The following is a 15,603-nucleotide window of genomic DNA, read 5'->3' as shown; positions in this document are numbered from 1 at the left end:
CGGCGGCGGCTTGAAGGAGGCGACGACGCGGATGGAGGAGGCAATGGAGGGTTTGTGTTAGGATTTTGGGTGTGGACGATCCAATGGATATAGATCTTCGAACGAATCTCAAATACTGGAAGGTGGGAAGAAAAAATCTTAGCGGAAGATATATAGGCGCATGTAGGGATGGCAATGGGTCGGGTTCGGGTCGGGTGGAGCCAAAACCCGACCCATGAGAAAATAACATCGGGTCGAAAACTAAACCCACACCCGCACCCATGGGTGGAATTTTGCACCCACGCCCGAACCCGTCGGGTTTCGGGTCGGGTGCGGGTGCCCGTCGGGTTTTGCAATCAAACATCAAATATGCTCAAAATTGTCAGCCCAGCAAGAGACGGGCAGAAGCAGCGCACGGCCTAAATTGACAGCCCAGCTAGAGACGGGCAGTCCACAGCCCAAATTTGACAGCCCAGCTAGAGACGGGCAGAGCAGATAAACCTATATGGCTTCCGGAAGTTTTTTTACTACTTGGCTACCACTGTTTGAGATTCGTGCGCATGTTTCTATCCGCGCGATTTCGTGCCCCTGCTACCTTCTCTCTTTTCTCCCCTAATGTCCGCTGCCGCCTCCTGTTCTTACGCCCAGGCAGCCGCAGCTCCGCCGCTCAAGCTGCAGCCCGCGGCTGCCCCCTGCCGCGCCGCCCTGCGGCTGCAGCCGAGCGCTGCCGCCGCCTTCTGCCCCCCTGCGCGCGCGCCACTGCCGCCTGCTGCTGCTGCTGCTCCCCCTGCACACGTCGCCGCCGCTGCCCGCTGCCCCCCGCGCGAGCCCCGCCACGGGCACTGCCTCTGCCACACGGCAGTGCGGTAGGTGGGCATAGGTACGCGGCTCGGCAGCAGGTTGGGCGCTGGACCGCCGGAGCAGGGGGCGCGTCGGGGGGCGGAGCAGGGGGCGCATCGGGGGGGCGGACGGGGTGGCGGAGCAGGGGGCCGGACCGCCGGAGCTGGGGGCGCGTTGGGGGGTGGATAGGGGTGGCGCAGCAGGGGGGCGGAGCCGGACCGCCGGAGCAGGGGCGCGTCGGGCTTGGGCAACGCTGCGACGGGCTGCTACAGTGCTGGTGCTGCTGGAGTGCTGGTGGGCGCCTGGGCAGTGGCGCCTGGGGGCTGGCGGCTGCTGCCTGCTGGAGTACCGAGGGATGGGGGGGTTGAGGGAAGGGGGTAGGGGGGTTAGGGTTACTCTTGTTGGGCTGGGCCAAAACTCGTAAAAGGCTTCTTTTCGGGCGCCCGATGGGCATCCATGGATCCGATTTGAAATTCGAACCCACGCCCGGGTCGGGTTTGGACGGACCCATGGGTGCAAAACAGCACCCAAACCCACCCCCGTCGGGTCCGAAACCCGACGGGCGTCCGACCGATTGCCATCCCTAGGCGCATGTGTGAGGTGGCACGTCACGAGGCCCTTCCGAGTTAGGCAGGCCCATTGGGCCAACCTAGGGCCCACTAAAACCCTAAATGCAGGCTTCTTGCTCTGTGGCGGGCGGTTAGGGGCGGCGGCGGCATAGCGCGAGGGTAGGGGTGAACCGGGCGACCGAGCAAGCGACAGCCATGGCGTTCTGGCAGGCTCGCGATTTCCTCTTCTGCGGCGTGTGCGGCAGCCTCCTCACCTTCGACTCCGTCCGCTCCGCCTCGTGCCCTCTCTGCGGCTTCAAGCGCAAGGCCAAAGGTTTCCTTCCTCCGCCGCCTTCTCCTCCTCCACTGGCGCTTCGTTGATATACCCGACTGATTGGTAATAACGTGGAATGTCCCCCCATTTTGCAGAGATTGAAGGGAAGGAAACACGGTACACCGTCACCGCCGAGGTAAAACTCACGGCTCTCTTTCTGTAGCAGTCCTGATGCTTTTCTCATCGCCTTGTATTTCAATCTAGAGCGGAAACCATAGTCCTAGAAGAATTCTAATGTGCGACCTCTGTGACTGTAAGAAGTATTTTCAAGTATATGATGGTCATCTGATGGAACAAATTGAGTCGGGTTAAATTCAGTGAATGATTTGTACGATGCTTGCATGCCTGACTAATTTTTCTTTTTATAAAGTTTTCTCCGCTCCTGTCCATTTTATCAAAATTTCCCCCTTAAGGAGGCTATGCCAGGTTGCCAACCAAGCTGCCAAGCCAGTGGCCTTAGGGTGAATTTCCTTTGATTTTTGAGAGAATACTAGAGGTACAATGCACAGCATAGCCGCATAGGTCATACTTCCTACATTATGGAAAATTGACTTCGGTAGTGAATTCTAGTGTAAATTTAGCACAAAATCTCGTGTAGCAATTGAACTAGGCACTGATGATTTCTAGCTTTGCGTGTATATTCTATGCTGACTGAGGATTATATAAGGATTTGTTATCAGACTAAGCTTTCACAGTTTGCCATAGTTACTAAAAGGAAATTTCAGATTTCTAGACTTCATACTCTGTTCTTTTGTCCAAGCAGGAATGAAGTGTTGTCGCATGTTGAACATGGACAGCATTAACTGTCAATATGCTTCTGGTCTTTAACTACATGCTATTTGCAGGATATTCGAAGGGAGCTAAAGATCGATCCGTTTGAGGAGGTTTTGGTACGAAGACCTGTGGTAAGTACTCTGTCCTTCAAATATGATCTAAGTCAAATAAATTCTTATTATTCCGGGCTCTTCACAAATTTGATTTCTGCATTAGACATCAAAAACCTGTCCGAAGTGCAACCATTCAAAAGCTGAATACTACTCTAGACAGGTGAGCAACTGATCCTTCAGCACTGGATGGCCAATTCTTTACTTGTTTTCCGTTTGCAATTCTGTCTCTTGACACCTGAAATCGCAGGTGCGTGCAGCAGACGAGGGAGAGACGACATTCTACGAGTGCACTGAGTGCCGTCACACGTTCAAAGAGAACTGAGTGCCGGCACAAAGTTCACAGATTAAAATAGTTGCAATATGTTTGCTCAAGTGTATTACATGGATGTGCACACTCATGCTTTGTGCCAAACTCCTTTTTTGATGGAACCTCTGTACTGAGGATTAGATTATTACTCGTGTATTTTATATCAATAGCACGTACCGTAATAAGTGCTACTACTTTCCCATTACTTTCTAAACGTGATTGACCTGAAAGCTGCATATCTGAAGCGTGCTCATTGAATTACTTGGTCTTTTTCGAAATAACTGCTGGTCCTTTTATTTGTCTAATCTTTCCCTTCTTTTTAGCATTCCAAACCTAAACAACAATTGATCTTGAGATTGAGCTAGCCTACCAGCAATGGCTTATTATAGTTTTAATGTGTTACGGAAAATGACAAACTGGATCGGGGGTGCTGCAATGTTTTCAGTTTTCTGTTAACAGATTCTAGGTCACGATTTTATAAATAGGTTGCCATCTTTTGCATGCAATATCATGTTTGACAAATCATTATGGTAACAGTAGAATTAAGGTCCTGTTTGGATCGAAGCGCTAATAGGTGAAAATGCTAAATTTTAACACTAGGAGTGCTAACAGGGTGGGCTAAAGTCTAGCCAAGACTAAAAAACTTTAGCAAAGGTGTGAGTGCTAATAGATGCTAAAATTTAACACTAAACTTTAGCTCCTCCAAACAGACCCTAATTCTTACGTGTAAACAGCCGTTGGATTGTTGCTGCCAGGGGGTCAGATACATGATTGACTGCGAGCGGTCAAGTCAATGATCAGTATATATTCCTGGGCAATTTCCTATATCCTTCTATGACGTCCCTGGTCTGTGAACAGAAACTGAGAAGTTGTTAATGTGCAGTTATTCAAGTTAATACTATCACCAAGAAAATAGCGAACTGCTATCTTTTTTCGACCGGTTCCATGGCCACCAAAATGTTGTGAACAGTTCTTGCCGCAGAGAAATTAATCCTGCTGGCTGCCAGCTTAACGAGCCATTGTCGATTATATGCCAGAATGGCAAATTTCTCAAACCCACCTACATCTTGAGGGGTTGAATTTTGAACACAGTAACCTTGACCAACCTTCACGAACCCAAGGCTGATAATGGGGCGGAAAAAAGAAACAAAAAACAGCGCTCCTAGGTCTCATGCCAAATTTGGTCAAGGATGATTCACTGACGATGGCATGGCAATTGTCATGAAAACAAGGTAACAGCAAAACTGTACTCGGCTCAGCGAGATGTAGGAACAGCCTCAATAAGAACAGACCATGCCTCACACTTTGATCTGCAAAAATGACGCTAACAGCTAAGATAAAACAACATTTTGAGAGGAGAAAGTTAAGTACAAATAGAAGAGGTGATATACTTACATGTACAAGACCTACGTCACGCGAGCACCTTGTAAACTGTTGGATTACTCCAAATGAGTCAATCCAGATTTAGATTGACTGCTACGTTTCCGATCTTGGCGGCAGATCGTTCTTCATTCCTTTGGTGAGCAAGTCATAATTGATGGAAGCAAGTTGTGACAGATTCTGCAGCGGGAAATGATGTTAGAAGAATCTCGTGGTACAATCTTCTAGGCAAGCTGTCAATGGATAATGTCTTAAAAGTGCAGTATCTGGCTCATGGGTACAGCAATACTACAAAAATTTTTTCTCGAACACTACAGCGATACTACAATCACAGCAACACCACAAAAGGTGATATTTACTACTTGTTCAAATATGGACTTTGCCTATTGCTGAGATGCAAGACAAATAGAAGAGTGACGTGGCTAAAATTGAGAGGGTACTAAATGAAAGGAACAAAGCCTAGTGAAACGATAGGAGGTTGCCATGCTTCAATCACTGTCAGGACATCACAGGAAATAATTTCCCAGTGGATGTAGTCTTACCTTGAATGAGAAGTTGCTGAAAGAATAATTGACATTTGCACTAGATTCAAAATCATTGAGACCACCGCTGTCCTCCCCCTATTGCACAATATATGAAACAGTTAGCAAAGCAACTTAAGAACATAAAGCTAGATCAGCTATTCAAAATACAGTGTTCTTTTGACTTCTCTTTTTCTCTACTTCCTACATTGCTTAAAATGTTAAGGTTTTTATTTGTTGCTCAGCAACTAAATAAGAAAAATACTCATACCATGTCATCTTGGCGGTTGCTCACACAACTACTGCTTCCACTAAGGCTTCCATTATCACTGGAACCCTCAACCTCGTACGCTTCATATATGTTTTCATCTGACGGATTCCAAGAATAGCGACTAGTGAAGTAGCTAGTATCACATGCACTATCTGAGGAGGGAACAAAGGCAGCCTGCAAATGATTTTCTGTTATTCCTGGTACACATAAACAAGATGCGCTACAAGTTTGAAGAATCCTTTCTCACCTTCTGCCTAGCAAGGGTATCCCAGCTAATGTCTTTGAAAAAGGGATGTCTTTTAACCTAAAAGAAACAAGATTCCCAACATCATGTTCATATCATAGCCTTTTTTAACAAATTTACCAAGAAAGGTGGTCTGTAGCATCTTTAAAGTACCTCTGAGGCACCATTCGCCCCTAGTCGTTGATGAGGATCTTCTGTCAATAATCTGGACAGAATTTTTGTAAGATCTTCAGAATAGTTTTACTTCAATCCTATCAGAAACTAACTTGCTGAAATAATTAGAAATTGAGCATGAACTAGATGAGTAGCACTGCAATTGAAATTTGTATCGTTGGTGGCGTATGACTGTCACATACAAGATCCCAACATACATACTTGCGAAAAGTCCTACCTCTGAGGAGGTAAACTAGAGTAATTTAAAATAACAGAATACAACTGAAAGGGGATAGAATATAGGTTGGTATGCCGCCATTATCCTATAAATACAAACTGGAAATGACAAGCTATCTAGATTCTCATGGGCAACTGCCCCAAGAGTAAGATTACAAAAGTACCCTCTAGTTAACAGTTTGATGCTCCCATTCTCAGAATCTAAAAGATAACATTATCCGAAACAAGTAATACTTAAATGACGATTTAATAATTAAAATATGGTACACCATATTAAGTTCTCTTTGAAGCATAGTTCAAAAAAGATGGATGAAATGCATCTGTAGTCATGCATGGTATTTGAAGACTATTGGAACAATAAGTTGAAAAGAATGCTGCAAAGGAAAAGAAAAATGCAGCACGAGCATGCAAAATTATGATATGGTTAGCCGTAAATTGTGTGCGCTATAAGATCCGTTTAACCAAAGCACAATTATCTACGACATAGACATTTTAACAGGAGCTATAAGATGGAATCCTATAGCAAGCAATTGAGTGCTAAAAATGGTTTGAAATATTTCTTACTTGTCAATTAAATCTTGTGCCTCCACACTCATCTCTTCTGGGACATGTGGCCAAGGTATTTTGCGATTCAGAATATTGTCAAAGATTGTCTACAGCACAAGTATTGTAAGAATAATGTTAAGCCAAACCAAGTTTTTTCAGATCACTAATCTGTAGAGAAAATCTAATAGTATATTAGTAAATATTTGCTCCAATGAGCAGCACACGTTAGCAAGGGATATTTATTTCCAGAAAATATCTAATAAACCCTGGCTGGCTGCAACTGTGTTAAACTGATAATTTGATGTTATAACCATGTAAAAATTTACAGGAAGACTGATAATCTAGCTGCAAAAGAATCATTCACTTAATGACAATACCTGGGGATGTTCTGCGTTAAACGGAGGTATACCAACAATGAGCTCAAAAAGAATGACACCAACAGACCACCAATCTGCACTGCAACCTAGGAGGATATACAGAATGATAAAATAGTTAGTATCAAACAGGTAGTAAAAAGTGAATAGGTACACTGAGCCTAAACAATGAATTTGTTCAGCATTTACCATGTCCTGTCCCCAAAAGGATTTCTGGTGCTAAATAATCAGGAGTTCCAACGGCAGAACGATTTTGTCTCCGAGCTCGGTGATCCATTTGCTCAAGTTCACTCATCTGAGGCTCATCATCTCCATACAGTGAAGATCCACTAACAGCAGGACCAGATAGATCATCTGTGCTGTTGATCAAACCAACCTTGGACAACCCAAAATCTGTCAACTGAAGAAATGAACATTAATAAGCAGCACAAATAGAAAATACAATAGTACAAGTAACCATGTCAGATTAAAAAAATGAGTTTGCACGTCCACAGAAATATAAAAGGCAAAGGATATTGAATTAGTGACATGAAAATTGAACAGTAAATAACACCACTTAACTAAAACTAAGTGCCATTTTTCTTCAAGAAAAAATAACCTCCACGATTTGAGCATACCAGCATAGGCCTTCTATCAGTATGTAAAGTCCAAAAGAAAAATATAGAGGCATCACAAACTATCTAATCATCCATCATGATCTCCAAAAATGACTGACCTCAATAGTCACGTGCATATGCGGGCTATTCTCTCCCAGGGGCGAGGCTATGTTCACTTACCATGGTGCACATGCACCAGGCTAAACAAAAATTTACTTGTGGTTGACTCAATTTTACCATGTAAATTGTACTAATTTTCTTCTATACAATAGTGTCTACCAGGGTCATTTTTAACCTGGCTTCGCCCCTGTTCTTTCCTATTAGAAATCTAGTACATGCTGTTCTACAACTGCTATGAACCATTACCATTACACATTTTGATTGCACATACCAAATTGCTGATACATCAAACATCTTCAACCAGTCATACGACACAAGTTAGAGCTTGCCATTGAAAAGCATGAGGAATTAACTTTAGTTTGTCCATATCTAACATGAAACATAAAAATATATAACAAGGAGATAAGATTTAATGACCATGTGCATGCCACCATACCTTAATATGTCCATCATGGGCTATCAACAGGTTGTCAGGTTTTAGATCCCTATGAACTATGTGCATAGAGTGCAAATATTCCAAAGCTAGTACCTGCAGGATAAATTGATTATGAGACAGAGGGAACAAAAAGGATAGAAAACTATTAGATACTATAAACTTACAACTTCTGCAAGATATACACGAGCAACATCTTCATCCAGGCATCCCAAATTCCTCAGTAATGAGTAAAGGTCCCCTCCATTTAGGTACTCCATGACCAGATACAAATTCTCCACGGAGGTAAATGAATAGAAAAAGCGTACCTTCCAAAAGCACGACAACTTTATAATCAAATTATAACGTTCCAAAACAGGGTCAGATTTGTAGGTTCACTTACCACAAAAGGATTCCTGACTGTAATCAAGATATCACGTTCAGCCAATATACTCTCGACAGCATTTTTCCGAATCATATCTGCCTTCCTAAGAACCTGCTTAATGGAAGATATCTTGTTAAATAAGCGAATAAAATTGTATGCCCTGAAATGAAAGGAAGCAAGGTGCACTGAAGTATGTACGAGACAATTTTCTACTATAATTATACACAAAAGTAAGTTGAGAAATGTTAGTGAAATTGGTGCCATGGTATCGCTTGTTGCTAGAAATCCACCTATGTTCAGCAGAGCCAGATCCCCTCCTATGTTGTTTGGACATAGCTGATTGTTAGTTGTGACAGGCTTGGCACCCAGCATAAAAATCCAGCCATTCTGATGGAATGAAACCCAGAAGAAAATTGCTGTTGTTGTGTTGCTATTTGCTAGACATCTTAGACTACAATGCTTGCAAGAAGCAAGCAAGATGTTATATGTTCAACAAGATACCCACACCAGAAGTATCATCATTAGCATTAAATTCACTTCAGCCTAAAAGCTATACTAAAGACGCTAGCACATGAACAGCACAAACAATGACAGGGTGTGGTCTGAATCTGTAATTGACATTATCAGGTACCAACCAATCATGAGCTCTCCGACGATATGCAGTAGAGAAAAGAACATTGTAATCTGTTACGATGTCAAGACAAAGCGATGACCATAATTCCGAAACTCAATTACAACTTGCAGCATAAGAATGCTAATGTTTAATTGGATAGTCAAATGATAATGGGTGAACATATTTGTATATGGTGCAAAGTGATCTCTAGGAATACCGTCGTGTTGCTACGTCAAGACAAATCAGTGATAGCCATTTGGCTTGAGTGTAGCCTCAGGTGAACTGTTAAAGAATTGATGGTGCGGGCACCAGCCAGGCTCACATTGTGGATCCAAAGGTGACACTAGGACATCAAACTAGTTGGACCAGAATCACAGCACTAAGAAATATGTGCACGGGACTTGAAAACAAAGTGATTGGACAAACCTACTGTTGCGAAGCAATAAAGAAAAGTTTCGACTTTTGGGCCTGAACCACTTGCACAACTTCCAGGGTATGAACCACAAGACCAGTGCCTAATGAAAGGTGTGCATGATTGCATGAAAGAAAAAAAAGGTCAGCCAATCAATACCTTTATAGCAAAGAGGTCTCCGGTAGTTCTTTTCTTGGCCAAAAAAACACGTCCAAATGCTCCGCGACTGATAGGTTTTATGATTTCAAAGTCATCAATTGAAGTGCGATCCTTGACTGGATGGACAGGACTTGCGCGCAAGCTACGAACAACGTCATCTTCTTCATCCATTATAGTGCTCGCTGAATCAACCTTGTCGATATCGACCGAATCACATAGCTGCAGGTATTTCTCCCTAAAGGATTATACAAGAAAGTAACATCGCCGTTGATAAGCTTCGAAAAACAAAGTGGCCCGCAAGAATAACTTTTATTATCTGGTCAGGATATTAATTAAAATAGAAGTCCAAATAAGAGTCTCACCGGTGTAGTTTTTCTATTCGTGTTCCAAATGTCTGCACTGTAAGGGCCTCATGCTTACTGCGGCTGACAATTTCTTGAAGATCTTCTATGCAGGTAACCATTTGGGATAATGCACTTTCTTCATCCAGAGGAGTATTCGCGATGCATCGTGCAATATCAGCAAGTTCAACAATCTGCATAAATTGAAGGAAGTTATTATAGCAACTCATAAATTGAAGTTATTATAGCAACTCTTACAATTTGATGTATAGAGTTCAAGGTGGAGTCAGATGTCCAGAATATAATGTTAATAACTGAATTCATTTTCCTTACAGCCAAACAAGGAATAATATGAACACAAGAATAAGAACCTATTCAACTAGTACTGAGTAAGAGATCTACATCTTAAGCTAGCAAGGCCTGTGACATTACACTTCTTAGATAAACCATCATTTCTGCATGACTTATGTGTCGGGATCATGTATCCCTTGTGTTGCCGACTTCCCATCTAATCTCACAAACTCTAGCATTACCACATATCACAGCAGTTTTACATCTGTTCTTTCAGACACCCACCAGTGCAGAGGACATCTCAGACTATCAAGCTATCACCGATTGACCATGTCACAAACTTCCTTCAAATAATTCTCGGCACCCTAAGTCAGTAAATTTCTGAAACTTCCAAGGTATAGTTTCACTGCTTCTGCATTCTAGCGAAAGTTTATCACTCACACCACTTTACAATACACTAGCATTTCCATCAACTCTTAACAACTCACAACCATGGATAGGAAAGATTCCACAAACTAACAAACTGACGTCTAACAACTCAAGCCGTGGACGCCTAAGAAATCCAACTTCCACTCCTAATAAATAGCTAGCATTTTCATAAACTCTAACAACTCACAACCATGGATAAGAAAGACTCAAAACTAACAAACTGACAAACTGACGCCTAACAACTCAAGCCGTGGACGCCTGCTGCTGCTGCTTCCGGCATGTGTAGGACTTGCCAACGAAAGCGTCCACAACATATTCAAGCTTCATGGCAGGGCCTAATTCCATTGGCTTCGTTAATCCTAGTGAAAATATACCACAAGGAAATTTCTAGGACTTCCACTCGATGCCACACTGACATGTGGGTACTTGGGGAATGAATGGTTTACGGAGTCCCATTGAACAGAGTGGTATGTCCTTAATATTTCATAGACTATCAACAAGTTACAAAGATCAAATTTCAAGAGGTACACACAAGGTATGCGAACAAAGTTGCATAATGCGGTTTTGCTACAGCCCTACGTCCCTACCAAATGTGAAATGTCACTAGGATTAGAATTTGATCATGGTGACCAGGGAAGGATTAAGTGAGATATCAGAAGATAGTTGTGTTTCTCTAATTTTCACACCTTTAATTAAGAAGCCTGCATATCAGGACAACTGTACTTAAACTAAAAGCAGCACACATGATATATGGCATATTGATAAAATGTACCAGCATTTAATAAAGTGTGGATAGCATGCAGTAATCTAATCGAATATAATAGACTTTAATACAATAAACCTATTGATTGTTTTCAAATTGCATGAAGCGCCTGCTGATACATGTTCACTTACTTTTGCCAAGTGATATGATGCATCAGTTGTATGGGAAAAAACCAACTACCAGAAACAACAGACAAATAGAACGATCTAATCTGTTGGTTTTTGTTGTGGTCGATAGCTTGCACATTACGCCAGTACAAATAATTACATAGATGCTACTTATCCATTCATGCATCAAATGTCAAATTTGTAGCATAATGACCAGGTAGCAAAAGAGAAAAGAGATGAGCAAAATATAAAAACTGTATCTCTTACCTGCGGAAGATCATCACTCTCATTAATTGCATTTTTACCAGCTAAAAGCATGTCTATATGATTTGATCTTGGAGTCGTTAATGGAGATCTAGGAGTCATACTTCCCGCCGATGATGTAGCCATCCCATGATCAGATTTTGGTCCAAAACGAGTCTTGCATGTCATTGAAGGAAGATTTTTAATGTCATCCAATGAAATAGTGTTATCAGCCTCTTGGAGATAGTCGAGCATATCGGCAGATCCTCTTCTAGACCAATCGGAGAGTTTTGGAGAGGGACCATCAGATTCTTCATTGATGCTTGAATTTGAAACTTTTGCAACATCTGGGCTGCCCGCAGCATTTGGAAGATCTTTCTGCGAATAAGATTCTACCAACTTCTCTAATGTTTCTGCAACTCTGATTAAACGTTCATCAACACTAACACCTTTTTGATCACACCTGTCAGCAACTGCACAGACCCTGGAATGATCTTCTACATAATGTGTTGGAACATATTCTTCACATATGCGGCACATTATTGAACCCTCTTCAGAAATATTAGGCTGGTCAGACCAGTGTCCCCATGAAGTTTTATGTTGATGCTTCGAAGGAAGCTGTTGTTGTGGTATAGATTCGACTGGACTGCTTAATTCAACATGGCTACTAACTGTAGAGTGTGCTTCTGTTTTCTTATTAGGTGATTCCGATTTAGTAGGGGTAGATTCTTTTGGGGCCTTTATAACAGGTGATGGAAAAGGTTTCCAGGAAGACATCCGTTCTTTTGTTGGAGAATCAGCCTCTTTCTTAATATCTGTATCAAGGGGTTGAAGAAGCTTAACAGGCTTTATCTCCTGGCTGCGCTTCCATTTCAAATTATGCTGCTCCTGACTGTATGATTTTCTTGCGTCGCTTTTACTGGCTCTGGATGTTGTGTCATCCACACCTGGTTGAGCTAAAATTTGCCTATCTGCAGACTGTATAATCTTATCACGCTGATCAATAACAACTTCATCCTCAGCAAAGCCACTCTCCTTGTGGAACTGGAGCAGCCTTGTACATCTTGTAAGGATAAAAAGCATCCGAGTGTACAGTTTCTTCAGCACGCCCATTGGGAGCTCCTGACGATGATCATCCAAATCTTGCACTATACTTTCACACTGAAGCCAAAATTCCCCAGGTGTCATGACACAGCAGCTACGTGCAAGTATTAACAAATCCTCCAAGGTTTCTTTCCACTCAGGATGAGAGTCTGCATACTTTTCCATTACACTAACCAAGTCTCCTGCAAATACTGCCAAATCTGAATTTACCTCTTCCTTTGCCTTCTCAAATCTCACCTGGATAACTTTTATCACCTCCTGCACAGATAACAGGAGACAATATTATTATCATTTAACAAATCTTGAAAAACTAGAACGTGTGAAGGAGAGAAAAAGAGAAGACATCAAATACACATATATCAACAATGGCCCTTGTCTCACACTGACCGTGGACTGGGATTACCTTTAAGTTGTAAATGCCCCGAGGTTTCAAAAAAGGAAAAGGGCGCACCCCTTTGGAATTCAGCTCATGTGAAAAGCTTTTTATATCTGCAGGGACTCTCTTCCTCGGTGCACTTGTAGCCTGCATAATGGCTTTAAAGCGTGGAGACTCGGATTCCTTTGGCGTCTCACACGGATCATATGCACACTAAAATGCATGCAAAAGAGGCAACAATACATTAGCCATCGTTTACTTAATTGTAAGTCATAGAAAATAAAAAAGAAACACATGAAAATATCACTACCGCAGCCTCTGGTATGTGAGTCGGTGTCCTCAGATCTCCTGAATGGTTCCGCAGTGCACTAGGTTTATCTGTGTATGAGATGGATTAGATGGCCATGTATCAGAGAGATTAAAAAAATAGAACAAGGCCTCCAAAAGAGGGAAAATTAATGGAGAAAAAAGAATATGAACACACACACAAACAACATATCTCTGATACAGAAGAAGCATTTGACTCCAATTTTTATCGATCAAATCTGCAGCTGCCAGATAGTGTAATCTGGGCAGCCCAATGGTCAAAGCAAGACTTGTTGCTTGCAAGCCTAACATAAACATAATGCAGTTTCATGTGGGATTTGCAGAAATATATAAGCACAGGTCACATAATGATCAGCTAGTTGGGGTAGAAGGAGATGTATAGTTGTCGTAAAGCATTCTCACTCAACCACAAACTATCATCCAGTGTGCTAAGATTTCATTTTTCGAACAGTTCAATTTTTTAAAGCATAACAGAAAATTGACTTCCACAGCTTCTATACACAGTGCTAAAGTGTCAAGGAAGTTATAGCGTAAACAGTGTCTAGCATGTGCTAGAACATATCAATCAAGCACAGATCCAACAAACTGTATATATAGGAATAAACAGGGCTTATGAGTTCATTAGAAATGCCTTATGTTCAAGCACCAAAAAGAGCAAGCAACAGCTAACTCCACTTGTGAATAATAACTCTCTCTAGCTTGTGGATTTCACATTAAACAGATAGAAACTTTCTTCCTTGCACCAGTGTTTCAAGTTCCGTAAATGGATACCACAGAGCATGATGAATTGTGTAATCTCAACTTCTAACAGCTTAAGACCTCTATGTCAACCGCTTTTCTCAAACAGTTAACTTAGTAAGAATTAGAGGAACTAGCGTTTGCTTGCCCATTGTCCCTCCTCCCCTGCCTCGCTCAACATGGTATAATTCTCACCCCTAGCTTCGACAAATCACTCACCAGCTTACAGGGCGTGCTGGATAACCCCAAACTAAACTGCTCTTTGAATAAAAAAACAGGGACATAATTTTGCTAACCTTTTACAGCGCTCTTCCCTTCTGCTCCCAAGCTCGTCCCAGCCGCACTTCGCATCGGCAGCTCGGCCGTCTTCCCCTTTCCCCGGCTGCTACTACCACTGCTACTCGAAACCGCCCACGAGCTCACACCCTTTCTCCCGCCGACGCCGGCTGATGCAGCCGACGGCTCCGCTTGGCCCTGCCCGCGTGAGAGGTTGCTGCTCCCGAGCACAGCGGCCATGCGCTGCCCCTCCTGCGGCAGCGGCCCGGATCTCGTCTTGATCCGGTTGAGCCCCAGCGAGGACGCCAGGATCGGCGACAGCGCGGCCGCCGACGCGCCGCCGCCGCCCCCGCCGCCCGCATCCCTAAGCTGCGCCACGGACCCCTTCCTCCCATCACCAGCCGGGCTCGACGAGGCGCTCTTGGGGGCGGCGGCCGCGGACCCGAAGAGCTTGTCGCGCTTTCTAGGAGTCTCCGATTTAGTCTTCTTCTTGTCGGATCTGGAGGAGGACGAGGACGCCGGCGACGCCGCGGAGCCCGAGGGCGGCGCCGAGGTGGGCGTGCGCGGGCTGTTGCTGCCGTCTGGGCTGGACGAGGACTCCGACGACTTATGCCGCGACGAGAAGAAGCGGCCCTTGAACACCATCGCGTCGGCCCGGCCCGCCCCTCCCCGCCCCGCCCGCCGGGGAGGAGTTTCGTCGAACAGGTGGTGGAAGCGAAGCGAAGGGAAGCGAGCGCCAGAGAGACGGACTGGTAGAGAGGAGAGCGTGCGAGCGGGGACACCGGAAGGAAAATGCTGGGACCAGTAGGGAGGACTCCGTGTAGTGTTTCTTCCCCCTGCGTGACCGCAGGCGTGCATGTGCTGAGACTAATCACTAACGGCGTGAGATATGCAGTGAGTTGAGATAGTATTAAAAAAATATAGATAAAATATTAGTGATAATGGGTCGAGGTGTACTCCCTAAGTCCATTTAAAAAAATGCAACTCTCGCTTCTCGCTTTCCATGTAGTCAAAAAATTTCAAATTTAACCAAATTTATACAAAATATTATTAATATTTATATTACAAAATAAATATCATCAGATTAATCGTGTAATATATTTTTATATTAAATCTATTTGGAGATATAAATATTAGTAATTTTGTAAGAATTTGATCAAATTTTAAATTATCTGACTCCTCAGGAAGCGAGGCACTAGTAGAGAAATAAACTCAATACCGATTATTAAAGCAAACCAAAAAATTAAAAGAAAAAGTTCATTTTACTCCCCTCAACGATTCACTTTGTCC

General features: G+C 43.2%; 2 protein-coding genes across 2 annotated transcripts; one reads left to right on the top strand and one right to left on the bottom strand.

Annotated features, from left to right (window-relative positions):
• The first annotated feature begins 1,518 nt into the window (after nucleotides 1-1,518).
• LOC112874180 (DNA-directed RNA polymerase I subunit RPA12-like) lies at nucleotides 1,519-3,156 on the top strand. The gene is made up of 5 exons (XM_025937374.1): nucleotides 1,519-1,701; nucleotides 1,797-1,837; nucleotides 2,547-2,606; nucleotides 2,692-2,748; nucleotides 2,836-3,156. The coding sequence occupies exons 1-5, from the start codon at nucleotides 1,584-1,586 to the stop codon at nucleotides 2,908-2,910; spliced, it is 351 nt and encodes a 116-aa protein (XP_025793159.1). The 5' UTR covers nucleotides 1,519-1,583; the 3' UTR covers nucleotides 2,911-3,156.
• Nucleotides 3,157-3,794: 638 nt separating this feature from the next.
• LOC112874179 (probable serine/threonine protein kinase IREH1) lies at nucleotides 3,795-15,106 on the bottom strand. The gene is made up of 18 exons (XM_025937372.1): nucleotides 14,334-15,106; nucleotides 13,283-13,350; nucleotides 13,000-13,185; nucleotides 11,517-12,854; nucleotides 9,681-9,853; nucleotides 9,319-9,553; nucleotides 8,153-8,245; nucleotides 7,938-8,078; nucleotides 7,774-7,866; nucleotides 6,811-7,021; nucleotides 6,625-6,710; nucleotides 6,266-6,354; nucleotides 5,465-5,516; nucleotides 5,315-5,371; nucleotides 5,068-5,241; nucleotides 4,818-4,895; nucleotides 4,291-4,455; nucleotides 3,795-4,205 (listed from the first exon to the last, which is right to left on the bottom strand). The coding sequence occupies exons 1-17, from the start codon at nucleotides 14,956-14,958 to the stop codon at nucleotides 4,372-4,374; spliced, it is 3,783 nt and encodes a 1,260-aa protein (XP_025793157.1). The 5' UTR covers nucleotides 14,959-15,106; the 3' UTR covers nucleotides 3,795-4,205; nucleotides 4,291-4,371.
• Between the last annotated feature and the right edge of the window lie 497 nt (nucleotides 15,107-15,603).

The sequence above is a fragment of the Panicum hallii genome, chromosome 9 (assembly GCF_002211085.1).
Source record: "Panicum hallii strain FIL2 chromosome 9, PHallii_v3.1, whole genome shotgun sequence".
NCBI lineage: Eukaryota > Viridiplantae > Streptophyta > Magnoliopsida > Poales > Poaceae > Panicum > Panicum hallii.
The sequence above is the reverse complement of the archived record's forward strand: the minus strand, read 5'-3'. Positions and strand labels throughout refer to the sequence as shown.

Bases quoted from the DNA above. Each gene is read 5' to 3' on its own strand.
- LOC112874180 (XM_025937374.1), top strand. From the start codon at position 1,584: ATGGCGTTCTGGCAGGCTCGCGATTTCCTCTTCTGCGGCGTGTGCGGC. The intron at 1,702-1,796 runs GTTTCCTTCCTC...CCCATTTTGCAG, and splicing joins CTTCAAGCGCAAGGCCAAAG to AGATTGAAGGGAAGGAAACA. The intron at 2,607-2,691 runs GTAAGTACTCTG...TTTCTGCATTAG, and splicing joins TTTTGGTACGAAGACCTGTG to ACATCAAAAACCTGTCCGAA.
- LOC112874179 (XM_025937372.1), bottom strand. From the start codon at position 14,958: ATGGTGTTCAAGGGCCGCTTCTTCTCGTCGCGGCATAAGTCGTCGGAG. The intron at 6,711-6,810 runs GTAAATGCTGAA...ATATCCTCCTAG, and splicing joins CCTTTTGGGGACAGGACATG to GTTGCAGTGCAGATTGGTGG. The intron at 5,372-5,464 runs GTACTTTAAAGA...TGTTTCTTTTAG, and splicing joins GGGCGAATGGTGCCTCAGAG to GTTAAAAGACATCCCTTTTT.